At 48.0% G+C, this 27,273-nt stretch overlaps 1 protein-coding gene and 1 long non-coding RNA gene across 6 annotated transcripts in view; one reads left to right on the top strand and one right to left on the bottom strand.

Moving 5' to 3' along the window:
- The window catches only part of Adamts17 (ADAM metallopeptidase with thrombospondin type 1 motif 17), a 356,834-nt gene that overhangs the window by 76,617 nt on the left and 252,944 nt on the right, over positions 1–27,273 (bottom strand). For 2 of the 3 annotated variants that reach the window (XM_023709886.1, XM_023709894.1), the window contains exons 16-20: positions 26,935–27,003; positions 17,789–17,869; positions 7,878–8,035; positions 4,857–5,016; positions 2,341–2,476 (exon numbers count right to left, since the gene is read on the bottom strand). In XM_023709886.1, the coding sequence (XP_023565654.1) occupies positions 2,341–2,476; positions 4,857–5,016; positions 7,878–8,035; positions 17,789–17,869; positions 26,935–27,003 (604 nt within the window). The remainder of the gene's footprint in view (positions 1–2,340; positions 2,477–4,856; positions 5,017–7,877; positions 8,036–17,788; positions 17,870–26,934; positions 27,004–27,273) is intronic. The other variant, XM_004623253.2, reaches the window with a different exon arrangement.
- LOC111815356 lies at positions 10,244–26,187 on the top strand. 3 transcript variants are annotated; one of them, XR_002820051.1, is made up of 8 exons: positions 10,244–10,432; positions 10,735–10,866; positions 11,515–11,607; positions 13,633–13,820; positions 16,150–16,269; positions 17,793–19,181; positions 24,060–24,874; positions 24,978–26,187. It is a non-coding gene; the product is annotated as an uncharacterized LOC111815356 (long non-coding RNA). The 3 variants fall into 3 exon arrangements; XR_002820052.1 differs by lacking the exon at positions 10,735–10,866; XR_002820053.1 differs by lacking the exon at positions 16,150–16,269 and having other exon boundaries at positions 13,633–13,806.

Below are 27,273 nucleotides of genomic sequence, written 5' to 3'. Positions count from 1 at the left end.
AGAGGGAGAGAGAGGGAGGGAGACAGGGAGAGAAAGAGAGAGGGAGAAAGGGAGAGGGAGAGAGAGAGAGGAAGAGAGAGGGAGAGAGGAAGAGAGAGGGAGAGAGAGGGAGAGAGGGAGACAGGGAGAGATGGAGAGAGAGGGAGACAGGGAGAGGGAGAGAGGGAGAGAAAGAGAGAGGGAGACGGAGAGAAAGAGAGAGGGAGAAAGAGGGAGAGAGGGAGAGGGAGAGAGAGAGGAATAGAGAGGGAGAGGAAGAGAGAGGGAGAGAGAGGGAGAGAGGGAGACAGGGAGAGATGGAGAGAGAGGGAGACAGGGAGAGGGAGAGAGGGAGAGAGAGAGAGAGGGAGATGGAGAGAAAGAGAAAGGGAGAGGGAGAGACAGAGGAATAGAGAGGGAGAGAGGAAGAGAGAGGGAGAGAGAGGGAGAGAGGGAGACAGGGAGAGATGGAGAGAGGGGGAGACAGGGAGAGGGAGAGAGGGAGAGAGACACACACACATACAGAGACAGAGACAGAGACAGAGACAGAGACAGACAGACAGGACAGCCAGCCAGCTCAGCCTAAATGTGACACACAGATTCACAAACAAAAACCATTTACCTCAACTCATAGCAAAGGGGAGGCCAAGGGTAACATCACACCACATGGTACAGGCATCACACACAGGCCCCCTCCAATGACTGGAGGGATGGAGGCGGGACCGAGAACACCTTCCACCCAGATTGTTTCTGCTGGAAACCCAGGGGTTCACTCCGCAGCGCACAAGTACCGTGGCCACGCTCTCTGTGGCCAGATGTTCAGATGTATTGTAAACAACAAATCCCAGGAGCTACACTCCTTGACGTCAGTGTCAGCCACAGGGCCCAATCGACCACAGAAGTAACACACGGGCACACTTACACGTGGCCACTCAGACTCCAATACTATTTTCTTCTCCTGTGGTATAGGGAAGTGAGAGGTACCAGCCCCAAATGTATAATGGCTACATTTTTTTCTCTGTGAGAAGTTATTAAATGTCACCTACAGCCTGCATTCCAGCTATGACTGTATTTCCACCCAAGTTCTGGCACAGCAGGCAGAAATTTCATACAGTCACAGGCCACCCAGAGATGTTTCGGTCATTGACGAAACACATATGTAACAGTGGTCCCATAAGATCGTAAGGGAGCTACGAAGCTCCTGTCGTCCTGTGACACTGCAGCCGCTCTGAAGTCACACGTGTGTCTGATGCTGGTAGAAACAACCCTACTATGAAATCAGCTGTATAAACATACATCACATCCAATTACATACAGTACTCAGGGCTTAGAAAAGAAATGGCTGTGTTCTGATTTATGTACTTTCCATACTATATTTGTGACTGCTATCTTAGAGTAGTTTCTTTGCACTTATAAAAATGTTGGTTTCCAGTAAAGTGGCATGTCCTAGTGTGCCAAGCACAGCCCCTCCCATCTGCTGCCTACCGCATCCCATGATGGCATCTTCTTCTCTTAAGCTCGAATTACTGTTGGGTTGTGTGGTTTGTCATGGCCCAGGAGCAAAGGCCCAACCATAGAGGTGCACAGGGAGACCAAAAAATACAGTGAATTCTTGAATTAAAAACATACCATAGCAAAAGTACAGTACTGTATTATCATTAATCTTCCTCAAAATATGCCCTCTCCCGATGAGCATGCAGTACCGCCCTGGCCACGTGTGGAAGCAGCTCTGGAAGCCCTCCTTTGTGATGTCTTCATGAATTGGGATGAAAACTATGATGAATGCCCTGCAGAGGGCCTTGCACTGGAAAGGCGGGCTTGTAAAGAGAGTGCACTGAGTCCTCATCCCCTTATGCATCAGGTCTGGCCCAGTGTGGCTTCTGGCTTTTCCCCAAAGTCAAAACCATGAAAGATAGATGTTTTGGGTTGATTCAGGACATTGAGGTAGCAACTATAGACATTCACGAAAGAGCTACTCCAGAACTGCTTCAGAAAGCGGTGTAATGATGGGATAAGTGTCTTGAAGCCACAGGGAGCATTCAGAAGGGAATTAATGGCAATGTGCTTTCACTGTAATGTATTTTAAAATTTAAATACTTATGTGTCTTTTGTTCACATCATCTAGGTTCATGTAACTACACACCCGATGTTTACACAATGATGAAATTATCTAATGATACACTTCTCACATGTGTCCCATAAGGCAACATGACCATTATGAGCAAGGAGAAATTACTCAGCAGCAGTAACAGAATGTGGCAGACAGCAGTGCTGAGGTATTAACTGGGTACCACCATCCCCCAATCATGGCGCCACTGCCCCAGGCCTGGTGGACTGAAGATACAGAACAGAGCTCCTTACCGTGACTGGCATGGGTGTGAGTTGCACCTTCGGACCTGGGGCTCAGGGCGGCTTGTTTGAGTACAGTCACTGTCATTCACTAGAGTTGTGGTTTTGTTAACAATCCGTGTGCACGACACGATGGTTCTGCGTTCCCCTGGAAACCAACCACAGGGAGCTGAGAGACTGTGCTGCACATGCCTGGAAAGATCATTGCTTCCTACTTATGGGGAAGTGTTCAGGAGTAACTCCTGAACAGTGTTCTAGAGGGGGGGGGAGAGAGGGAGGGGGAAAGAGTTGAGAGGGAGAGAGAGGGAGAGAGGAGAGAGAGGAGAAAGAGGGGCAGAGAGAAGGGGAGAGGGAGGAAGGGAGAGAGGGAAGGGGACAGGGGGAGGGGAGAAATAGGGGGAGAGGAGAGAGGGAGAGGGAAAGAGGGAGAGAAGGAAGGAGGGAGGGAAGGAGGGAGGGAGAGAGGGAGAGAGCAAGCTGTGCAGGACAGGTGGGGACACCTTGGGGTAGGAGAGATTCTACAAGTAGCAACACCTCAGATCAGCTGTGTCCTTGGACAGTGTGGGATTCGTCTAGGCCAAAGTTCTGACTTGGGTCTGTCCTTCCCACACCAGTGACTGCCAAATCTTTGATCGTTCATTCAATGTCTTTGACAGTCTGGTCTCAATTAAGTACCTGTACCTCGGCCTCGTCACAGAATGACCTCCTATTCCAGGGTTGCTGCTCACTGGGGAGAAGTGAGGAGCAGCGCAGCTGTGTGAAGGATACACAGGCCCGCGCCCCTGGTGGCCCTCCACAGCTGGCCTGAACCTGCCCCTCAGCCAGCTGAGACCAAGCGTCAGCGCTCTGGGGCACTTGTGCAAAGCCACCATCTTGCTGGGTAGAGCCCTTCCCATGGTTCCCAGGGGCACCCTGAGCACTGTGTGGCCATGTGGGCATGGCTTTGTCAGGGAGGCCACATGACTGGAAGTCAGGAGGGTGGTCGCTGCAGCCAGGCCATCTGGGCTCAGTCTTGGCTCTGTCACTAACAGTGTCACAATACCACGGCATCAATAGTGCACTGCCATGCTTCTGGGTCTCAGTTTCTTCAAGTGGGCCGGTTTGCTTACCCTTCCTGTGTCTGAGGCCTTTTAGCTACGGTTAGCATTGAGTAATGCCTATAAAGTGCCTACACTAGAACAAGGCAGGCAGCTAACGCTTTGTGCTACCCTGTTACTCGCGTGGTTTCTACTTGTGAAGATTGATAACAAATGTTTAGTAACTCTAGCACAACGATTCGGATCCAGTCTCTGCTGGCTCTGTCTTCTAGGGAATCTGCCAGGGAGGGACGATGCACAGTGATGGAGCTCTGCGCTACGCTGCCAGCTCCTCCTGCTCATGCTGCAGCCTTGTATAGACATGGAGCAGCAGCACCTCAGGCCGGCAGCAGCCTTGAAAGCACAGAGCTGCCAGCTGTAGGGAGCTGGAAATCACTGGCCTCATGAAGGAACCACCATGCCCTCAGTGCCAGGGCAGGACAGATCTCCCCATCAGACAGAGGCTGCTGCTGTGCCTAGTGTGCGGCATGGTGCCCACGAGGTCAGTCTGGCTGTACTCACAGGCCTCAGCATTGGCTGCTGGGCTTGGAGGCTGGACGGCCACAGGCAGAGAGGGGCTGCTGCAGGCCTAGGGCAGCGACAGTGAACCTTTTAGAGCTTTCAGTGATAACAACTAGCCCACCGCAGCTTGCGTCCTGCAGGTTCAACACCACTGGCCTGGAGTAAAGGGAGCATGTCAGAAAGAGGTGCAGAGTGGGAAGATGAGGGGGCTGGCGGTAGACCCCAGAAATGAAGCCAACTACCAAGCACCTGCTGGAGGAGAAGGCCAAGGACAAACAGCGAGGGTAGTTAGCCATGGGAAGAATTCACAGTGGACCCTGGCATGTCTGATGGGCTCAGTTGAGCCATGGCTGGAACCCCTACCTGTGAAAAAGGGAACAAGTCACTGAAATGGCCAGCTGTCCTCTATACATTAGATGTCTGACAACTGTCTCCCAGCTGCCAACAGCTGGCCAGGCCTGGGGATAGGTGGGGCTGTGCCTGGGTTCAGCACCCCCAGACCCACAGTATAGCATCCAAAGTCCTGCTCAACCCTTCTTCCTAAAGCAGTGTCCATCCAACTACATTGTCCCAAGGGCTGAGAGTTTAGGATGACTTCCTGTGGAGCCTTGCCAACAACTCATTAATGAGTGTCTCTGGCTTGTGCTGATTCTTGCAGTATGGTGGTCTCTGGATCATCCTGCGATCTCTAGGACATGACAGAAGGGGCCACTTCCTATTTTAGAGGTGAGGCTATCAGTGGTAGAAAGGAGAAGTCATTTGCTGAGGTTGGAGCAGGTTATAGTTAGGAATCATTTGCAGAAGCCCGTCTGCATGTTCGGCAGAGAGTTTCCATGGTTACAGACTCCCCACACTCTACGAGCGCAGAGGCCCTGAGCCCCGTTCTTTCTTCAGCAAATGCACACCCCCGCGAGCCCGCTGCCTGCTCACCTCCTCCGCACTGCACGCTGCACCCTTCCCAACCGCTGTGGGTCCAGAGGAACAAGGCGTCTTGCGGCTTGGCAGGTTCGCTCTCATTTTCAGCACTAGAGTTCACAGGAATGGTGTATTCATAATGAATCCCATAATTCTGGTCATGAAACAGCAGCACCTGCAACAATGGGAAGTGAGAAGGCCATGTTGAGATAGACCAAGAGGCCACCAAGTTGTCAACTCTCACATTATGACTATTTTTCTAGAGGGAATCAGCTCTTTTCTGGGGTAAAAATGTGTTCCATCTAGGGGTGCTCCTTTAGCTCAGTTGTGGAGCCCTCAGGTACCCAGTTAGGGTGTGGGGCGAATCAGAGAATTCTCTTCTTTCCTATGCCAGAGGACCAGTTCAGATGGGCAGCCCTTGGCGGCCCTTTTCCTAGAGAGCTGTTCCATGTGGGAGAAAGCACACATTCCAACGTGCAGAAGAAACTGCACTTGTAGCCAACGAACATGCAAATGGCTCACTTTTCCTAGACAGACATCTGGGCAAGCAGGGTGTCTCTGCACCTTTGAAACTAAGCACGCCACTCACAGCCCAGTCACAGTCACTGCCACGCGAGTTGGTGCAGCCGGGCTCAATGGCAACATACAAGACACCGAAGGGACTTTGGGGGCCATTTGGTTGCAAGCCCAAAGAAGTGAGAGCCTTTCTACTGCCATGAGAGTTGGCTCTTAAAGCCAAGTAGGGTAGAGGTGCGGAGACGGGGTCCTGTCGTATTTCGTGGGGGCCACCCTGTGGTTTGTGAAGGCCTAGTGAGTGTGCAGAATCCAGGAGGCTGTACAGCCTGGGACTGCCCATGTCAAGCCCTGGAGGGCCACCAGGTGCACCCCGGGCTTTGTTTCCCTAGATATCATAGGGCACAGCAAGCCCTCCCATAGGAAAACTGAGTTGGTGTGGCGGTGCTTGGTGTCTCCAGGCTAAGCTTGAGGCCAGTGAGGGCTCCCGGTGGAGCAGCTAGCAAGCATGTTTCCAGGCCCAGGAGGGGGGCAGCATGTGGCCTGCCTACCTAGACTTCAGCAGGCCAGGTCAGAGGTATGCCACCTCCCCACCTTCTCTCAGGGGCTTCCAATGCTGGGTTGTGGGGGAGGAGAAGCGCTAGCAGCAGACCCACTGCATGGAGATCTTCAGCAGACTTGCACTAGAGCATCTGGAAAAGCGCTTCCAGTTTTCTTTTTTTTAAAATTAATCTTTAAAAAGAGATCTTTATTAACTCAGAGTGGGGAATAGGACTGGTGGATGGAGAAGCCATATGAAACCAATTTGGTGCAATTTTGTAGCCACGTTTAATTTTGTGTGCATGTGTGTAATTGGTTTCAAATGCAGGTCCCCCGGACTTCTGCTGCTCCTCATACTGCGACCAACATGCAAACCACTTTAGGGACAATGGCTCTGTATAGAGAAGCAAGGGGGCATCCCGGGTATCTAGGTTTAAAGCAATCATATTTCAAGAGAGGAAAAGGATCAATATTGAACAAGGGCTGAAATTCCAGCCAAGCAAGACTTACTCTGAGTTTTTTGACCATATTCTGAATGACTCGAGGCCGGGTGTTGGGCATGTGCTTTAATGGGCTGACAACCTGCTCAGTTTACAAAAGCTTTTGGTAAAGAAGGAAAACATGCTCCCCCTGGAGCTTGCTAGGGGGAGTAAGCTCCCAGGCGGCAGGTGATGTTTCCTATACAGATTTTACTTTGTCTTTTGCCTCCTCTCTTTGCCCTTCTAGCTATCTGCTTCTAGCTCAGAGTAGGATGACTGGTTCTCATGGCGTTGACCAGGAAATAACTTCATCCTCTGGCACAGATTCTTGGGTCCCAGAAATCTAATTGCAGGAATAGCATAGCACTGGATTTAGTGAGCTTAGGCCTGCATTGGTAGTTTCCACGGAAACCGGCTGGCTTTTGTTTCACTAGGAACTATAGAAGGTCAACACTCTCGTGGGACAACACTTGTCCTGGTGCTGGAGATCAGGGGCAGCTTCAGGCGACCTCTCTGGGCCGCGGTCAGAAATGCTTTAGGTGTCACCAAACCTTGAACAGCTGCAGGTTGCCAGAAACCACAAATGAAGGGGAGAAAGAACTTGTAAGTAGGGACTCTGGCAGCAACTGGGAACAAAGCATGCTTTGATGACAGGTGCATGGGCTGCCACAAATTCTGCTCTTGGAAGGAGACAGGAAATGAATAATGATCAATAATTAAGAGCTATCAGAAGTTAGCCGTGAGAACTCTTGAAGCCTGAGAAAGAAACAGTGGGATGGCTTGCCCTGGAGGTCTTTCTTATGTTTGAAGGGGAATGTGGGCTGGCAAGATAGCTCAGGGCTGGGAGATAGCTCACGGGCTGGTGAGATCGCTCAGCAGTCTAAATCGTCTGCTTAGGCAATGTCCCCAGCACCACATGCTGCACTAGCCCTGTCCTCAGGGTGGGCTAAGCAAGCCAAAAAAAGGGTTATGATAGCCAATGTTTAAGTGGCCTGTACTGAGTTCTCCAGGAAACCCTAGCCACGCCCAACTACTCAATTGGCTGGAGGCCACCTGGGAAGTAAATACACCACAGAAGCTGATTCTCCTTCCTGATTCCCACATGCTTCTCATAAGCCGAGCCTGGCAAGGCAGTGTGGTGCTGATCTAAAGCCTACCAGTCCATTTCCAAAAGATAACGTTTTATTTTGGAACAATGTACTGCAATAGCTGCTGTAAGAACAGACTTTGAATAGAGCCGTCTGCTCAACGATGCCAGCGCTGCTTCGCTGTCACTTGTGCGGCTGAGCATTTCTTTCTTGGGGACAGCTCCTTTTGAAGAAGATAAGCTGTCTTCAAAAGCAGCGCCAGGAGGTGGCTTCAAGGGAATCCTGAAGCACTGGGATGGAAAGGATTAGATAAGAAAAGGAGGGAGGAAACAGTGGGCACCCCGTGTACCTAGCACGTCTCCTGCCTCCAGGGTCCCTGGAAGAAGTAACCCGAGTGCGCGAGCCCAGCAAGTTACCATCAGATGCAGGGGTGTTTTGGTTGGTCCTTTGGCAGAAATCTTCTCCCACAGACCCCTTCTCACGTAGCGGACGGTCGTGCCTGCGATCTGAAACTCTCCCGGGAGCTCTATCTTCCAGTCACTGTTGATGGATCTCTTACTGGAGTCTTTGAGGGCTGGCAAGGAAAGTGAACACTGAGGAGCCGGAGGGTGTGGACGGGGGTCAGCCAGTCCATATGGGAATCCAGGTGTCCCTGTGGGCCAGAGGCCTCTCCTCCTTGGGGGCTGCAGGGAGAAGAGAGCTCCCCCTGCAGTAACAGAAGCCCAGCGCACAGGGAGCCAAGGGCTCTGGGCTCACAAGAGAGGGCGCTGCTGGGGTGGGTGGAGGCCCCTTTTCAATGGCCGCTGGCCTCCCCAGCAACTCAAGCAGGCCCAGAAGAACGGAGTTAACCATGGCCCAGTCACACTGCTGTCTCCTTACTCAAGAAGAGGGGCTTTTGCTTGGTAAGTTAATTCCGCTTTAATATGTCTAAAGCTATAAAACTGGTTTTGCCATGTTAGCAAAATTCATCCACTCATCTAAACATTTTTAAAAATGTGACCAACCTGTATTAATTGTACATTTTATTTGAAGTCTGTGTATTATTTGAACACAGTGTGTACTGATCAAAGGATGCCCTCCTCTCCACTCCCTTGTGCCCCCTGATCTCTGGTCCCCACTATTCTGTGCTCAGGTCAGTGTTGTGTTGTTTCTTAAATGTCCATGTATGGAAGAGAACATGATTTGTTTCTCTCTATCTGGTTTGTTGACTTAATTTAATGTCCTCCAGTTCCATCCACTTTGCTGCAAATGACAGGTTAAAAAAAAATAAAGTAAATAATCAGAACAGACACTTCTCAAAAGAAATACACATGGCCAATAAATATAAGAAATAACACACAGTATCATTCGACACCAGGGAAATGCAAATCAAAACCACAGGTGAGAAGTCCCACCCCAGTAAGAATGGCCACTATCTAAAAAACAAAAGCAACAAATGCTGGCTAGGAAGTATGTTATCCATTGGTGGGAATGCAAATCTGCCCAATCCTTATGGGGACAGTGTGGAGGTTCCTTGAAAGACTGAAATAGGTCACCCTTAAGAGCTAGTCATTCCACATCTGGATATGAATCCAAAGGACATGAAGTCAGAATCCAGTGAGCTGGGCCAGGGAGATAGCTCAGTAGAATAAGTGCTTGCCTGGCAAGCACAGGGTCCTGAGTTCAATCCCAGTACCACAAGAAAAAAAAAATCCAGGGGGTCACTTGCACATCCACACCTCTGTGGCATCCTTCACAGCCACTATGCTGTGGAATCAGCCTTGGCCCCAATCAAGGGGGGAAACAAGAATAACAATGTGCTGTACATATACACAATGGGGCTCTATTTAGATATAAAAAGAAATGAAAACATCCATTCATTTCTCTAGTCCCTACCTGGGGCTTTGAAAATAGGGCACCCTAAGGCCACCCTCTCCTACAGAGCTGACACTTCACACTGATGAAGTGGCTGCTCCTTCAGGAATCCATTGTTAGTTCATTAAGTACTTATGCTTGGAGACCCGGTTACTAACAGGGGGCGGTAATCTTGGCCGCTGCTGGGGGGTACAGAGGGGGTTACAGCAGACAGCTGCGCTCACTCCAGCCCCGCAGGTTTCGGGCCCCGGCCGCTTGCTCACACCTCTGCTTAGCACAAAACATGGACAGACACACAATCCACACACTGCTGATTGGCCAAAAGCACAGAACAGGTTTTCGTTTATCTTCTCATTTGGATTGAAGTTCTACGCTTGCTTAAGGGGGACAACTGCAGTGAAATCCTGCTTGTTTTCTTAGTGTTAGGTAGGAAGAAAACCCTGCAATTAACTGGGACACATCCTGGTATTTAGGGGAAGGTAGCAAATGGTAAGAGGCCATGCTTGTGTCATTGCTAGAAGCCCCGAGGGCGCCCTCTGTCCTGGGCCCAGCCTCTGCATGTACAGCTGGAGTCACCGATGCTCCACATTTATTCATGTCCCCCTGGAATTCCACCCAGTATACAAGCAGCAAATCCAGATCCTACTTCCCTCGCTGAAGTCGGCTCAGGCGGCCAGAACTCAGATGCCCCCTCTAGTGTCAGTTTTGGGTACTGAAACTCCAAACCAAGGTAGCAATTCAGTTGAAGCTGGAATTTTCAGCCTCAGGGTGGGTTAGGACCCTAAGATTTAATCCCTGCTCAGAACAGAGGGAAGCTTGGTGGGCACTGGCCTTGGTACCTCATCTCGAGAATGCTCTGGGAACGACAAGCACAAAGCAGATGCAAGCTCAGGGCTCCTCCACCAGAGCAGCTCCCAAAAGAAGCGGGCAGGGCCACTCTCCAGCACAGCGACTTCCGGTTGGGGTTTCCACCTAGGGTGGCTGTGCACGGTGAGTGGTTAAGGATTACAGGCCTTCAGGGAAGGCTTAGGAAAGAGAACGCTCTTCTACTTGGAACTGGATCTGTTTCCCTTCAAGAAATTCTACCCGTGACCGAAATTTCCAGCCTTCCTAAGAGGTGAAAATGTGGGGAGACTCACAATTTCTTGTTTTTCTCTTTCGACATTGTCACCTGCAAACCACTTTGTAAAGAACACGTTTTCTGGTTTAACTTTTTGATATAGTATTACCCATTTAATCTTCCCCATAACCCTCTGGATTACTTTCCTCACTCAGATGAATAAATGGAGGCACAGAGAGATTATCTTGCCAAAAGACACACAGCTATGAAGTAGTAGGGGTGGAGAGGGCAACCTTGGAGACCAAGTGCAAAGCAGTCGCTGCCCTGGCACCTTTTAATTCCCACGTTCTCTGGGTCAGGGCAGCAGTCTCGACTTTCATGGCAGTGCTGACATATGCAAGTAGAAGACCTGTTTTCAAGGACCACATTCCAGGTTCTGAGTGCTTCTCAAGCTCTGCATGCCCTGCAAGGGGAAGGGCTGGGAGCAGGAGGTAAGAAACGAGGGAGACAGATCCCCAGAACACCCCAAGAGCACCTGAAGTGCGTTTGCTCAGGCGAACTCTCAGGGAGGCCAAGAGCAGGCGGTAGAGATCCCCACTGTCTTCCAGCTTCGCTGCAAATCTGGAAGCGTGTTTCTTACACACGCACTGTACACTGGCTTGAGGAATCGGTGCAGGCTGCTGGGAAGCAGCAGACAGGAAAAAAAGGGCACGGAGTCCTCCAAGAAAGTGGGAGCGGTGGTGCACGCCTGTAATGCCAGTGACTCGGGAGGCTGAGGCAGAAGGATGGTAGATTCAAGCCAAGGCTGGGCAAGTTATCAATAGCCTGTGTCAAAGCCAAAAAATCAAAGTCTGTGGATATAGCTCAGTGGTCAAATGCTTGAAAAGCATGCATAAGCCCTGGGATTCAGTGCCTAGTACTGCAAAAAGGGAAGGAAGGGGTAGGGAAGAAGAGGGGGGGAGAGAGAAGAAGGGGCGGGAGGGCAGGTAAGGGGAGGGGGACGGGCTAGGGAGAGGAATATGGGAAGAGGGGATGGGGAGCTTAGGAGGAGGGGAGTCTCAAATGTATGAGCTGGGGACACATAGCACAGAAGAAGGACCCTGCCAACCCCTCACCCTCTTCTTCGGGTCTCCTGGCAGGGCTGCTGATCAAGAGCTCTTGCTGTCAGGAAGCTCAATTTGGAAGGGAGACAGAAAACAGAAATATGATCAACGTCACACGTTCTGGCAGAGGTGAGTCGGGCCTGGGCAGCGTGGGCAGCGTGGGCAGCGTGGGCAGCAGGGAGAGGCAGCCGGGGAGAGTGCTTGGGAAGAAGCATCATGAACAGAGCTGGTCAGACAGGCAGAGAGAGGAGGCAGCCTGGGGCACCTACAGCCATTGGGCAGGAGCCTGGCTCCTGCACTCAGGGACTATGGCCATCTGGTCATGGCCACTGTCCCTGCAGAAAGAGGAAGGTGCAGGGCCCCAGGGCAGCAGCCAGTGCAAGGGGAAGGGCTGGGAGCAGGAGGTGAGAAATGAGACAGAAGCTGCTGGAGAGAGAATGCTGCCCTGACGCTGGGCAGGAGGCACCAGGGCAGTGGCTGTGAGCAGGATGTCACTGAGGCTGGGTGCCACCCTGTCACACCTGGCCCACTCCACTGAACCCAGTGACCATGCTAAGACCACAGGGGAGCTGGGGCAGCTGCCCACCTACTCCAGACAGCAGCTACCTGCCACCCATACTCATGAGCTAACCCCAACCTTCCCTTCCCTGAGCTGGGACTGCAGGTTCAAAGCCACAGCCCTGACTCGATCCCGTTATGGCCGTGCTGGGTGCCGAGCATACTTGCTAACCACTAATGAGCATCTGTTTCCCCCATCAGCCCTAGCTCCTGAGTCTCCCTGCAGGTTGCTTTCTCCCCAGTCCTACGAGGCCTTAATTCCACCCCAGCTCCGTACCTCAGCTACCCCCTAGGCAGAAGCTTTTATTAGGCTTCCCCAGGGCGTGATGCAAGTTGCTCCATGGGAAGAGGCTCTGGGAGAGGCTGGGGTCCCAGGAGAGTGAAACTTTAAGCTCCTGGGTCCAGCAGTACCTGCAGCAGATGCTCAGCAACTGAGAACTGCTTTGTCCTTCACCTGCGCCCTCTGGGGGCTGGTTTTCTCAAGGTACTCATCGCAGGAGGGCAGAACAGGTGGGAAAGAAAAACCACTTGGTGGATTCCCACAGATCACCGCCTGGCTTATGACATAAGCCTAGTAGCTGCTGAGACACAGAATGCCTGACAAACTCTGGTCGTGCCTTAAACTCTCCTGGGCCATCCTGCCTATAACACTCTTACATGGTAGCTTTTTCTTGCTGGCACTGTGTGTACAGTTCTCTGGCCCTTTTTGCAAGATGCCTTAAACTGACTTACTGAATTATAAACTGACAACTATGCTGCTGTTTGGAAAAAGTCAAACATCTGGGAGGCCAGGAGTGGGAAAGGCTGGAAGGAGCAGGAGGGCACAGCTGGAGACCATTGGAGAAGTCCCTGCCCTTGGGAACCAGCCCAGAGGTGAGGACAGTGAGAAAGCCGGCTCCGCCACAGGACATGTGGCCATGGGGGGGGGGGGGCAGGCAAAAGAGGCAACCACAAGGCAAAAGGAGGAGGTGGCACCTGTGTGGGCCAGGCTGCGCTGTCCTCTGATCAGCCAGACAGGGTCTTGCCTGTCTGTACCAGGGTGGTGGAAGAGACACTTTGCAGGTGGCCTGCACTGCATCAGAGGGCTGTGGAGGAGCTGCAGACTGTTGGCAAGCAATTACAGGACAGGCCTGAGCGAGGTGGGTTTTGGCTAATGGGCACATGGTAGCTGCTGAGCAGGGGTGAACATACTAGACCTCGTAGGAGGTGTTAGCCCCTTGGCAGCATATGCTGCTACCCCAGGGAGCCACTCCCTCACCATGGTGGGGTTCAAGGCATCCCCTGCCATCAGGTGCAGGAGTGGGAAGACGTGCGTACCAATGGCAGCACAAGGCACCCACCAAGTCCCAAAGACGTTTGTCGGGCCAGGGAGATAGCTCAGTAGAATAAGTGCTTGCCTGGCAAGCACAGGGTCCTAGGTTCAATCCCCAGTACTGAAGCGGGGGGAGAAAAGATCCAAAGAGATTTGTCTCTGGTTGGGAGGTGCTGGGCTGTAGCTGTGGACTGTTCAGTGGTTGCAGGGATGGGCAAACTCTTGCGGTTCTAGAAAGGATAAGCTCTATGTACCCAACATGGTTACAACTACCTCCCTGGCAGCTACAGGCTTTCGGGTACTATAACCACTGCCTTACAACTGCCTCTCAGCCCTGGAGTGCAGAGTGGCAGTGCCCGCTCCCATGGCAGCCGCCCCTGCTGATACTCATTCCTGCATGTCTCAGCAAAAGAAGACAGAAGGAGAATTAAGAGTAGGCCACCAGCAAGGAGGAGGAGGTGAGCTCCAAGAGGTACAGGTTGCTTCCATCCCTTTGGGCTTTGCAGGAAGTAACTTGGTGAAGTTCGCATGTTCCTACGGTCCATGCTAAAAAAGCCAGAGCTTATTGCTAAAACCAAGAATTTAGCACCTAAAATTCCTTCAAAAATGTGCAACTTCAGAGAGTCTGTTGGGACACTGTAAGATGCAAAAATATTTTTAATTGGTCTGTATTTCATTAGTCACTCAAATAAGCCCTTTTTCTTAGATCTAGCTCAGTCAGGGATCAGAGAACACCACACAGGCTGTACAAAGACTCCCATCCGAGATAAGGTTCTGGGGTGAGAGAGAATTGCCGTGCAAGTTCTTCCCTCAATCCTGGGCAGCCAAAAGGCTAAAAATAACTACAAAGAAAAATACAGAGGGTGGGGTGCGACAGGTGTCGGGTGAAGCTGATGGCCTGGGACAGACTGGAACCTGGATTCCAAGCCATGGGGCACAGCAAGAGATCTGCGCATAGGAATAGACACACAGCTCAGTGGACGTGCGCCTGGTGTGTACGGGGACCACCAAGAGCATGGATCAAAGCCTCCATACTTCGCTGCCTCTGGAGTCCAGTTGCTGTTCTTGGTTTGGAAGTAAACTTATTCCTACAGCAGTATGATCATTTGTAACAGCGAACAAACAGGTTCGATGTGGGATCCAGTGATCCTCTGACTCGGGGGTTTGTCACCTTCTGTCCCCATCAGTGGCACTGGGGCTCTCTACCGAGCAGCGTTTGCCAGAACCCATGAGCCTGTGGCTCCAGAGGACCTCTATGCGCGCAGCTTTTTCTCAAAAGTCCTCCACATTAAATAAATGTGAGGTTCTGCAATTTCTGTCCCACTCCACTCTGAGACACTGGAGGTAAATTCAAGCCCCCTTTGTCTTAGGAATTTTGAGATCAATTAATTTGCATTGGAAATTAGCATTCAGGGACCCAAAATAGACTCAATGGAAGTGATCAAGATGATTATAAATGCTTTGATTTCCTAGGCGAATCACAGAGCTCAGAACAAAAGGGCTTCCTCTAGCAGCTTCTTTTTATTTGTGACATCTGAAGTGCTGATTTGCTGTGGGGATTTTGCCTGAGCCAGGGGTTGGACGTTTTAAGTGACTGTTCAAAAAAGTTGGGGACATAGCTCAGCAGCACAAGCACAAGTGCTGCAAGGTCCTGAGTTCGATTCCTGGAACCAAAACCAAAGCAAAACAAAAAAACAAGCCCGGCACTGTGGATGGCGGACCATGGCATCTCGTGAGAGCGGGCTGGAGGCAGATGTGCACCCTGCGCCTGCCCACAAGCCTTCCTCTGGCATGGACCTTGGTGGGTCTTTCTTTGCCTGGCTTCCTCCTGGATTCAACAGAAGACCTGACCCACAGTCAACCTACTTCTACTCCTGGCATCAGCTCAGTTCCTTTTATTTCCACTTGGAGTCCTGCCACTTCTGTTGAGTATGGATACACACTGCAGAGGCATTTCCTGTTCCAGGTGGTTTACAGCAGAAAGCCAGCAGACGTGGGCCGAAGGTAGGTGGGGTGAAATTCTTCAGGAACTGCTCCCAGCAAATGTGAGAGTAATTCAGAGTCACACTGGGTTGACTTCCAAAGCACCCAGCCCTGAATGGAAACAAGGCCTGCTGCAACTAACTGTAGAAATATAAGGAGCGTAGAGCTCTGTCGGGCATGCGCTTGTCCATGTTCCAGGCCTGGGAATACTAGAATTAAGATTTTTGGATAAGATAAGAGGACCAAGTCTGGTTCCAAGCTCCCATAGAAGTACGTTGCTTCTGGGGAATTCGAGTTCCGAGACATTTAAACCAATCCCCTTGGGAAAGAGTTGTGTTCTCTGTGGTAACAGTGGGAAGCCTCAGAATGTGTTCTCCAGTGACAAATCTTCTCCACCTCTCTCTTGCCCTGATGGGACACCATGCAGCAATTCTGCAAAGCCTGTGGCACACACAGGCACCGTGAGGGCTACGCTCTCGGGGTGCTACCATTGCTCCCTGTGTGGTGACAAGCAATCCTTTGGAGCACCTCTGGGGGTAGGAGGGAGCTGATCTCTAAAACACAGCATGGCCCAGTGGTCAGGAGTCACCACAGTGGCTATTATTGTTCTCATTAGCATGTGTGGTGCTTAGGCTTTCGAAGAGGCAATCAGTAAGAGCTAGCTGTCCGAGGCAGCATCCAACAGCATTACCTGCTGATCCTAAGGAGAGTTCGTTCTAGCGACACGTTCCTTTTCACCAGAGAAGTGAAGTGAAGACTTGATTCCACTCTTGCCGCAGAGAAGCAGATAGAAAGAATACCTTTCCTTTTGCTTCCAGGCCTCTACGCAGGACTGGGATCAGGCCGAGGAATTGTACTAGGAAGACTCAGAACCCAGGCTGGAAGCCGGGGGTCTTATCTGCAGGGGCGTCTGCTGGTGCTGTACAGTGGAACCCCCAGTAAGTTGGTCTCAGAACTGGGCCAGCACTCAGGATAACCAGATAGTGATTTTTTAAAAATAAGACAATAGGGAAAGGTAGCTTCAGGCTCCCAGGGAGGCCTAGTGCACCCTGGGACTGGAAATGCCATGCATGTCCCCAGTGGACCAGGTATAAAAACTAACATTTGGGGTGACTCTAGGTGACAGGGCTTCTGATGTGAAGGCTGATGAAGTGAACCCTATTTCCTGGGCAGAAAAAGAAGGGGCGGGTTCTGTGAGAATCTAGTAAAAAGATCACCCCTCCAAGGAGGCTGCCATGTGCGGCATAAGGCCGTTTCAGATCGCATTTATGAGCACTGTTGTGTTGGTAGAATAGTAGCTAGGATAGAGAAAGAGATCTCCTTCCCTCTCTCTCTCCTTCCCTCCCTCCCTCTTCCATCTCACATGGCACCGTGCAACACAGGCTGAGTGATTACAACACAAAGGAAGTGCAGGAGTAGGGGTGCTGCTGGTAGATCAGCCCTCTGAGGCAGGTCAGGACCAGGGATAGGGCTTGGCAAATGGGCACAGGGTGCAGCATTTCCATCCCAGTGAACAAGAAAGAGGTAACTCTGGGTACTTCTATCTTCTTTAGCCTGAATAATGAATATTCATGAGTTTGACTCAATGCTTCAACCTCCCTGGTGCTGGGATCCCAGGCTGCGCCTGTGGGGTCAGTAGTGACTTGGAACTTGAGCCTTCAGTACCTGCAGGGTCTTCTCTAGCTGGAAGAGGTTTTGCTGGGTGATTCTCTCACTGCGCTCTAACCATAGCTCTACCATGGAACCCAGTTCCACAGAGGGATCTAGGTGTTTGAGCATAAAGCCAGAGAGGTTAGCAGAAATTTGGGGTGCACAGAACTTAGTGAAAATCAGCATTGTTCTGCATTTTTGTGTGTGTGTATGTGTGTCTTTTTGAGACACGGTCTCACTATGCAGCTCAGGCTGGCCTTGAGCGCTCTTTGTAGCCTAGGCTGGTCTTGAACTGGCAACTATCCTCCTGCCTCAGCCTCCCGAGTGCTGGGATTACAGGCACGCGCCACCATGCCTGGATTATATTTCTGTTTGATTTGAGGCTGTTGCTCTTTTTCCAGCAAAGAGTCACCCCCGATGTCATTGAAAGCATGCAGGGGGTCCATGAGGCTCGGGCAAAGGACTGCCACTGCGTTGGTTAAAGTTGCACTGGGTCCTCCAGGGTGATTTTGGGAAACATGCTACCCCAGTGCTCACGGCTTTTTATACTCTCCCATCATCCTCTTTCCTGTTCATTGCTGGTGGTTCTGATGGTTTGTGCCCTGTCCCTCAGACCCTTTGGAGGTGGCCACACTTAGCCACAGGGGACAGTGCTGTTTGGCCATTCTGGGCACTATGTCACTACAATGGAAGTACAGTATAAAACTGAGTGGACCTGGGAGAAAAACGGTGAACAGAAATCTCCTAGCTTCATTATAAAAGTCAACTGTCAAACAGCAATTGTAAATCAAATCATTTTTGTTTTACCCAGAAAACTGTGAGCAGGTTTATCTTCTACCACGCGAATCCTCCGAGCTCCAGCAGGAATAACAGCAGCTTCGATGTAACCTGCAGCAACAGATTACATATGGGTAAACCACACCCCCAGCCTGGACTGGAGGCCCACAAGGCTCTCCCCTTCCCCAGGTTCCCTTCTCACACCAGCTGTGGCAGGTTCAGAGACTGCAGATTGGCAGGGCTCTGCAAATCCAATTAGCCAACTAATGTGGAGTGCTTTCTCCCATGGCCAGGAATTCTTGGGCCCCCGTTTTCCTGAGAGCACCACTTGCATGTGTTCTAAATTGAATTAAGACCACCCTCCTTCCTTGGAATTTATAAGTGGAAATCCTAACCCCCAGTACCTCGATGTGATCTCATTTGGAACTAGCGTTACCTCAGATGAATCTAGTTAAGATGAGATCATACTGGAACAGGAGGGGCCCTTAATCCACTAGGACAAATGGCCTTTTAAAAAGGGGAAATTTGAAGACAGACATGTACACAGGAGAACACAGGAGAACCTGACAGCGAAGACTGCAGTGCTACTTTTTCTAAGCCAAGAAACGCCAAGCATCCCCAGCAAACCACTGCAAGGCAAGAGAGAAGCAGGGAGCAGATTCGCCCTTGCAGCCTCAGAGTGAGCCAGCCCTGTGGACACCACCACATTCCCAGCCTCCACCATGGCAAGACAAGAGGTTTCTGTTGTTGATGCCACCCAGGTTGTGGCCCTTTGCCACAGCATTCCTGGAAAACAAACACAGCCTGGCCTCCTTCATGAACGGTGCCTCCCAGGTGCTTGGGCGAGGAGTTCCCAGGTCTTGTTCATCCGCTGGAGGTTCCTTCACTTTTGTAGTTTGACTTTTTTCCAAAAATCTATAGAATAACAGCAAAGGCCGAGCAACTTGCCCTATGACCAAACTATTGCCTCAACCTGCTGTGCACCACTTCTGGTTTGCCTTCAGGCGTTGCCGTGACTCTCATAGTATATACCGTTGCCTGCTTCCTTCATTACTTCCAAGTAGATGGGGAGCTGCCCATGAGCTGGCAGTGCGTGGTGCCCAAGGCCTAACTATGTAGAGATTATGGAAATACCTACTTTAAAGGGTTTATTTCTCTAATAAAAATGTCTATGGAGATAATAGACACTTCAAATAACACTTGACCTCTACCATCACGCTAAGAAAATCACTCTTCAGAAAGTCAGTAGCGTATATATGAAATAATAATATCCTTTGATAAGGCTACCAGCTCACACCCCATCTCAGCTGTGTCATTATGGTTCAAGTGCTCTATGGTCTTCATAGTGCCTGGGACAAAAACAATCCAATCACCTCAGAAGTGGCACAAGAGCACGGCGTCAAGTACAGCGCTGCTTCCTGAGGTAAGCTCTTAGCACTCAGGGTAAGAGAGAGCTCTTAGTCTGACAGGCGACACCTGTCACATTCTCCCAGCAAACATCTCAATGAGAAGCATTGCTGTGAATGTTAAATATCACTGGAGAGAATATGCACCCTTGTTTGGTTTTGTATGACAATAAGAGTGATTATTTTGCATTTGAATATAATGTGGGCTTACATTATTTATATGGGAATATAGAATGGATAACATCTCACATGTAACACTGTTCATAGTATAATCATATTAATATTTATTGGTTACCACATTAAGAGTTTTATTAGGGGGAGGCTGTAAACAGGAGAATCACTACAAGTCTGATCTAGTAGTGAGACCCTGAACACCCTGTAGGCCCTTCCCTAAAAAATAAAATAAAATTTTAAAACCCCCCAAAAAAACTCCTTCTCAAAATTTGGGTCTGGGGAGATGGTTTAGTATAAAAAGTGCTTGCCTGGCAAGCGCAAGGGCTGAGTTCAATCCCTGGTTCTGCCAAAAAAAAAGTTTCATCAGGAATGCAGATTAAGTTTCATCATAGTTTGCCTCCACCTCTAAGTGCATGATTAGTTTTTCTCTTGCTTTAAGTACAATTATGTTTTCTAATAAGTATATTTTCTAATATCAAAACAACTTCATAGCACTAGAATAAATCTTACTTGGTCATTTTATATTATTTCTAGTATGATGTTGAATTGCTTCTGTTACATTTTGAATATTAATTACTTTATAACTTTTACAGTATCATTTGTAAGAATGGCCTGCGATCACTGTGTGTGTGTGTGTGTGTGTGTGTGTGTGTGTGTGTGTGTGTTACACTGGGTTTTGGTATTAGTATTATTCTTACTTTAGTAAAAATATATCTCCATTTCTTCAGTAATTCGTATTGATTCTCAATTTTCTGTAGAGCACACTGGGGAATTGTTTTTCCACTTGCTCCAAGCTAGTTTTAAATTCTAGTTTAAAGTACAAACTTATTTACAGTTAATTTCCTTTACACTTGATTTCCCTTTTACTTATTTCCTGCCCGCTCTTTTGTTCATAGATAGCAAGTAGCAGAGATGTGTGCTATTGAGTTCATTTATCTTCTGCTAAGGCAATTTCCACAATTGCTCTAGTCCTGGCTCTCATGATGAATTTAATGTTCATTATGTGTCCTTTTGCCAATTTTGCAAATGTTATTGCTTGTCTCGACTGTTCCCTTTGAAATAGACTTTGACATCAACTTTGTGGGCACCAGGGGCTTTCTGCTATCCTTCAGTATCTGCAGGGAACTGCTTTCCATAGGATAGTCTACAGGAATTACATTAAGTCCCTTAGGGAAGCCCGGGTACCATTTCCCTGTCACCTGCGCACATCCTCCTACATACTTCAAATCATCTCCAGATGACTTGCAATACTCAGTGCAATGTAAATGCTACACAAACAGTCAACTTTGAAAAGTACTGAGATAATTGGGTGTTTGTATGCAGCAGAAAGAAGCTAGACTCCAATCTCAGATCATATATACAAATTAACCTCAAATGGATCACAGATCTAAATATAGGAGTTAAAACTCTACATCTCTTAGAATGAATAAAACATGTGAGTAAATCTTTGTGATCTGGATTAGGCAATGGTTTCTTGGATTTTATAGAAAAAACACAAGAAAAAAAAAGAGAACTTGAATTATTCAAAATTTAAAACTCTGTGTTCAGAGGACATCATCCACAAGGTAAGAAAACAGGCCATACACTAGGAGAAAATATCTAGAAACAATTTATTCCATAAAGGATCTGTATCTAGAATATATAAGCAAAGCTAACAACCCAGGAAAAAAAATGATAAAATAACCCAATTTTAAAGTAGGCATAGTATTTTAATAGCTGTTTTTCCAAGAAGACATATACCTGGCCGCTAAGTGCATGAAAATATGTCTAGCATCAGTAGTCCCCGGAGAAATGCAAATCCAAACCACCAGGAGCTAGTGCTAGTAACAAGAAGAGTAAGAAGTACTGAAAAGAATGGGAAGAAACCGGGACCCTCAATTCAGTGTTCACTGCTAGAACAAAGGATGCAGTCACTTTGGGAAAGGCTTTGGCGATTTCTCAAAAAGTCAACATAGAATTACTGTATGGCCCACAGATTCCGCTCCTAGTGTATACACAAGAGAAATGAAAATAGACATTCACACAATAACTTGCATGTGTAAGTTTAGATCAGCACTAATTAAAGTGGCCAAAAAAGTGGACAGAAACTGGCCATCCATTGATGGGTGTATTGTAGAGTGTGGTCTACTTGTGCCTATCCAAATAATGCAGTTCTAGTCAACAATGGAAAGAAATGGAATATTGATACAGCTATGCCATGGATGAATCATGAAAACTAAGATGACGATCACAAAGGATCACACACTGCATAATTCCATTTATATTAAATGTTTAGAATAAGCGAATGTATCATTGCTCAGCGTTGAGTAAGAGTAAGTTGGGAAATAACTCACTGGACAAAGCATAATTCTGATGACGGTGGTACAATTTTGTACATATACCACATCCTACTTAATTGTACAGTGATGAAGTTTACAATGTATGAATTATGTCATTACAAAGATGTTACAAGTGTACAATACAGGAATGAGCATCGTGGAGCATGGCTCCCTGCATGCGGCTACGTACGACTTCTCAGCAGGGTAGCTACTCTTAGGAATCGCGCATCTAACACACGGGGCTTAAGGGGCAGCCCCATAAGTTGTGCTTCAGTGGCTTCATGAACGTGCGAGGCAGCCAACTGCGCATGTGTGTCCACAGAATTTGAGATACTTGAAATGAGTGATCCTCTTAATATTTGCTATCTAGGTACGACCCTGTCATGGATGTAATTTGCATTTCCCAGGTGAGGAGTGTGATCCAGCCACGTTCCCACTGACCACTTGCTTTTGCCTCTTCAGAGAAGGAGCTGGTGCATAACATTGGCCCGTTTTTCTGCCACTTTTTGTTTTTAATTTACAGGCAGGAGTTCTAAAACTACGGTTTAATAGAGTGACACGTATTTGATACATTTTGGAGCCAACCTCACTAGACTTGTCATAACTTTTTTTGTTATTTCTTTATGGTAAATTTTATCAGATGGTTCTGATACTCAGATCTCTAATTTTTATTTTATCAGATGGTTTTGATAGTCAGATCTCTAATTTTTGAGATCTCCTTGTTGTTTTTTGGAGTTTAAAAAATTAGTTTTATTGGTACCTTTTAGATATGATTACATTCATCATAGGGGATTTGTACCTGTACATGACGCATCTTGATTCTTTTTCCCCTCCCTTTCCTTCAACCTCTTCCCTTCCTGACAAAGGCTTTGTTTCCAGTCTTTTCTTCTATTGTTTTTTTTCTTTTCACTTTCTTTCCTTTCCCCCTTCCTGTCCCCTCATTCCCCTTCCCATTTGAAGATTTTCTTCCTATTTCCCACTCTCCTGTGTTTTGGCCCTTACACTTTCAGTTCTTCACACTAGAGAAACAATGTGATATTAAAACACGCTTGTCTCATTTATTTCACTTGAAGAGTATGGTCGGGAGGTGTATGCTTTACCTAGAAATGTCTCAAATTTAGCCTTCTTTGTGGCAGAATAGTATTCTGCTGTAGTAAAAAACACGTATTATTTATTCATTTTTCCTTTGATAGGCACTTGGGTTGCATCCGAGATTTAGCTATGACCAATTTTGCTGTCATAAACATGGGTGTTCATACATCACTGTGATATAATGCTGTTAATTCTTTCAGAAGATACCAAGAAGGGGAGCAGTTGGGTCAAATGGAACCTCTAGACTTAGCTTTTTGAGGGGTCTTCACACTGATTTCCACAGTAGTTGTACCAGTCTACACTCCCACCAACAGCAGAGAAGGGGTCCTTTTTCCCAGAACTCAGCCCAATCATTTCTTGATGATTAGATTTTTTTTCTTTCTTTCTTTCTTTCTTTCTTTCTTTCTTTCTTTCTTTCTTTTTTTTTTTTTTTTGTGGCACCAGGGATTGAACTCAGGACCCCGCACTTTCCAGGCAAGTGCTTATTCTACTGAGCTATCAGCCCGGCCCTGGATATTCTTTCTTAACAGCATCCTATTCTTGTCTTGTGGATGCAATCACATCTTATCACATCTCAAATCTTTAAGATAAAATATTATCACTTTTAGAAACAAATCCTTAATAGACCTTGTAAAATTCAATGCCATCTTTTTTTGGGCAATGGAGCAGTTTTAGTTTTCTCTTTCCCTTCTGTGTCACAGAAGGTCTTCTGCGGAAGCAGCAGCCGAGGATGGGCTGTCGTCTAGATGGCCGTGGCTTACTGAGCGGCAGGCCTGGCCTCAACACTGCGCTCCAGGGACCTGTTGTCACGTGTTGGCAGCCAAAGAGCCAGAACGCAGGGCAGAGTGCTGCAGGCCCTCGCTTCTACTTCCGGGTCTCTCTCTGGAAACATGGTAGGAATTTACTCCCGTGGCTCTTTGAACCTGTATGGCCACACGACTCTGTGAACAGTAATATATGAGTGAAAATGGCACGTGTCCCTTTGAGGCAGGACTTTTAGTAGCTTCAGGGCCTGGTCTGACTTATTTCCTTTCTCCTGCCATGCTGACTGTGGCACTGTGTGACCAGCCCCCGCCAGCCTCGGTTCATGAGTGACCACTCATTCAGAACCTCCTGCCAGTGCCAGAGGGCAGACAACAAAAGCAACTAACAAAGTCTGTGACAGGCCACCAATACACTGGTTTTAATACAGTGTTTTGTTTGTTTAGTGCTACAAAACTAAGGACGCAGATTCTTATTCAGGAGCCCCCCGCTTAAGCTATCTTTGTGCCGCTTGGACCTCTTAAAATTTTCCTTTGCTTCCATTTTCAGCTGACTTTTGGGATGATGAAGAAATAAGCGCTGTTCAGTCAGCCATCTTGGGCAGAAAAGTCACCAATATCCTTCAGCTGTGATAGCAAACTCCTTGGCGTTGCTCCTATAGATTCAGCTCCAGATGGTTCCAGTAAATGTTCTACTGGATGCTGAGGGAGACTTGTCAAATGTAAACAGAGCCCAGTTGGAGGGCAGCAGTTGCCTAAGTTTTCTGCCCTCATCTATCCTAGGCCTGAGGCGGGATGACTTTAACCGACTGTGTGGTCTTCCGTGTGTGATCCCTTTCACACGCGTCTAAGTTGGGAACTGCAGCACTGGCCTGACAGGCGGCCTGCACTCGGGCCGCACCACGGAGTTGCTTTAGGGCTTTTAATTAAATTTATTTTTGCTCTAGGAATGCTTCTCTGCTTTAAAAGTTTGGCAAAAACAATAACTCTAAGATAACAGCATGGGTTTTATGCCACAAATATCTCCTGGAGAAATCAATTCTCTCTGAGGAATTTGAAAAATTATTGGATTCCAGGCATATAAAATAGGAAAGCATCATAAACAGAGACAAAATGGTTCAGGGTCAAAGTAATTCAAAAAATGTTTTTTCAGAGGAATTTCCATTTCAACTGCCTGATGCACCTGGGATCAGGATCTACTTGTTGAGGTGAATTATTTTCTGAAGGGAGCTACTGTGGTGTAGAATCTTCTTCCCCTTTGTGACAAACACAGCTGAGCGTTAGCTTCACCAGTCTGCACAATGTGAGGCCACAACCGGAGCTGCCAAGGTCCTGATTCATTGATTTTCCACATTCGAGAGCAAGGTACATTTGCAGCAGTGCATGGTCAACACGTTTATTTTTAAGCTTAACTCTGGCACACGTTGCAACACTGAAATGACATCTGTTTTCTGTCTTCTTCTCACAGGCTTGGGGTGGACATGCCGAGCAGCGCAGTGCTCGGGGCAGGCGTGTGACCCAAGCAGGACTCATCCTTAAATGACCTCTCTGGGCAGAGCCGTCATGGTGGTGCCTCTGCTAAGCTCTCCTCTCATGATGAGTTTATTTTTCTTCTTGATATAGAGAGAATCAGCTAAAGAGAAAGTCCCTGAAAGGAAAGATGGCCCTTTCGTCTCAGAATCATAAAACTGCCTCCAACTCACTGTTCCCCAGGGTATCCTTATCCCAGGGCTCAAAGCTCACACTGGGTTGATCTGAAGAGCAACCAGGCAAGGAGAGAGTCCCATCACCAAGTCCCAAGAACCTTGTCAGTTCTCAGCCCAGATGCCCTACTATGTGGAGACTGGACACAACCACGCTGAATCATGCATGTAATAAAAGTTAACAAGATGACTTACTCTAAGAATTTACAAGCCAGGTTTTCATTGTAGGCAAGGGGGCAAGACATTATTTTGGAGTTCATTCAAGTCTCAAATGAAGAAGCAGGAGAAGTCTAGTAAGAGGGGCATGATTTGATTCCACAAGGCAGTCGTGGGTAGAATTCAAGATCCTTGCCATTGTGCTAGCAGACCAGGCCATGTTTGCGTTAAGGGCTAGCTGTCAGAAAAATCTTCTAGTGTTTTAAATCAAGTTAATATTACTAGAGTATGACGACATTTCCCTGTGAAATTATTTAACCAAATTTTCCCCAAAGGTTTGCTTTTAGATGATTGGTGGTCATATTTTTTCTTGTGCTCTCAATGGCATTAACTATAGTTGGAAGAAAGCCATTGACATTATATAATAGCATGATAATGAACAGGAAAGTTCTGGCTAGGTATACTAGAACTGTTTTCCCAGGTTGCATAAAACAATTGAAGAAAGTAAATGATTTTTTTTCCTGTAAATAAATCATAAGATATTCAGAAAGGCTTTTAAGTTTATGTTTTCCTCTTTTTATAAAAGTTGCTTATGCAACTATGCTTACAGATGTTCATGGACTTATGCTTGAGTCAGGTCCTGATAAACTCATCATAAATTGAAAATATCTTGATTCAAGACTGCATGTGCCATACTCAGCTACTGAATGCACGGCTTAGCATGCAGCACACTGCAGCACACTGCTCCTTTCCTGTCATGTGCACACGGCTCCTGGGAGCTACTGCTTGCTGCCACAACAGAGGATGCCTGACAGAGAATCAGACTGTGCCTTTTCGGCCTGGGGGAAGATCAGGCAAAGTTCAAAGCAGATTCTCCTGGAGGTGCATTGTTTCTGGATCATTCCTACACAGAAAAGTCATGAGCCAGAGCACCGTACATTGTGGCTGCTTCTGTCCGTGTCTTAACACCTATCACTAAAGGGTGTTCCTGGTCACAGTTAAGACAAACTCATAGCTTGGGAAACCCATATTGATAGACCATGTCTCAGTTCACTCCCTAGAATGTAATCCCAGAGTGCGTGGGTCAAATCAAGGCCACTGCCTTTACCTCCAGCGTGGAGGCCAGGCAGGCCTGACCAAGTGCCCCTCTGCCAACAGGGAAATCCTGTCCTCTGGAATGGAAACTGCCCACCGCCCAGAGGAAGCCTTCAACTGAGGCTATATTCTCTGGCATGTCTTAGCTTTGTCTGCCAAAGTGCCAGGCATGATTGAAGACAAAAACCCAATCTTGGCATACTAGGGCATGTTTCAGTCCAGCCTCTTGATCCTCAGACTACCTTTTTTTTAATATTTAAAATTAGTTTTATTTTATAGTTTTCTTTTCAGCCATCCATCTTGAACATCAGTTATATAAAAGCAGTAAATGGACCTTGTGTTTCCCTGTGGCTTCATGCATGACTCATTCCCATTGATTCTACTTAGAGAACACTCAGGCGTGTAAGTGCAAAAGTGCCCCACACCAAGCACATCACCAAGGGGACTGTGTGTAACAGACAAACATCTTACATGAGAAGCACTTGGGAACCGCCCTGGCCAGCACGCATGTGGACACCTTCGTACAAAGACTGTTCTTGACTGAGAAAAAGAAGTACGTTGTAATTGAGTTACGTGCATATTTTTAGGAACAGATACTGTCATTCTTAACTGGAGCAGAATGAGGCCACGTTCCATGTTCTCATCAAACATCCACACCCCACACGGAGACAGCATGGAACTTAGAAATGGCAGGCTCCCAACCTAATGACCGAGGCAACATGTGAGGCATGGACCTGTCTACTCCCACCTGTTTGAATAGCAAAGCACAAAGAGATGTAGAGCCAATGGGGCATCTGGTTGGTGCTTGGT

The sequence above is a fragment of the Octodon degus genome, unplaced genomic scaffold, assembly GCF_000260255.1.
Source record: "Octodon degus isolate 3935 unplaced genomic scaffold, OctDeg1.0 scaffold00002, whole genome shotgun sequence".
NCBI classification, from domain to species: domain Eukaryota; kingdom Metazoa; phylum Chordata; class Mammalia; order Rodentia; family Octodontidae; genus Octodon; species Octodon degus.
This window is presented reverse-complemented; position numbering and strand designations above follow the sequence as displayed.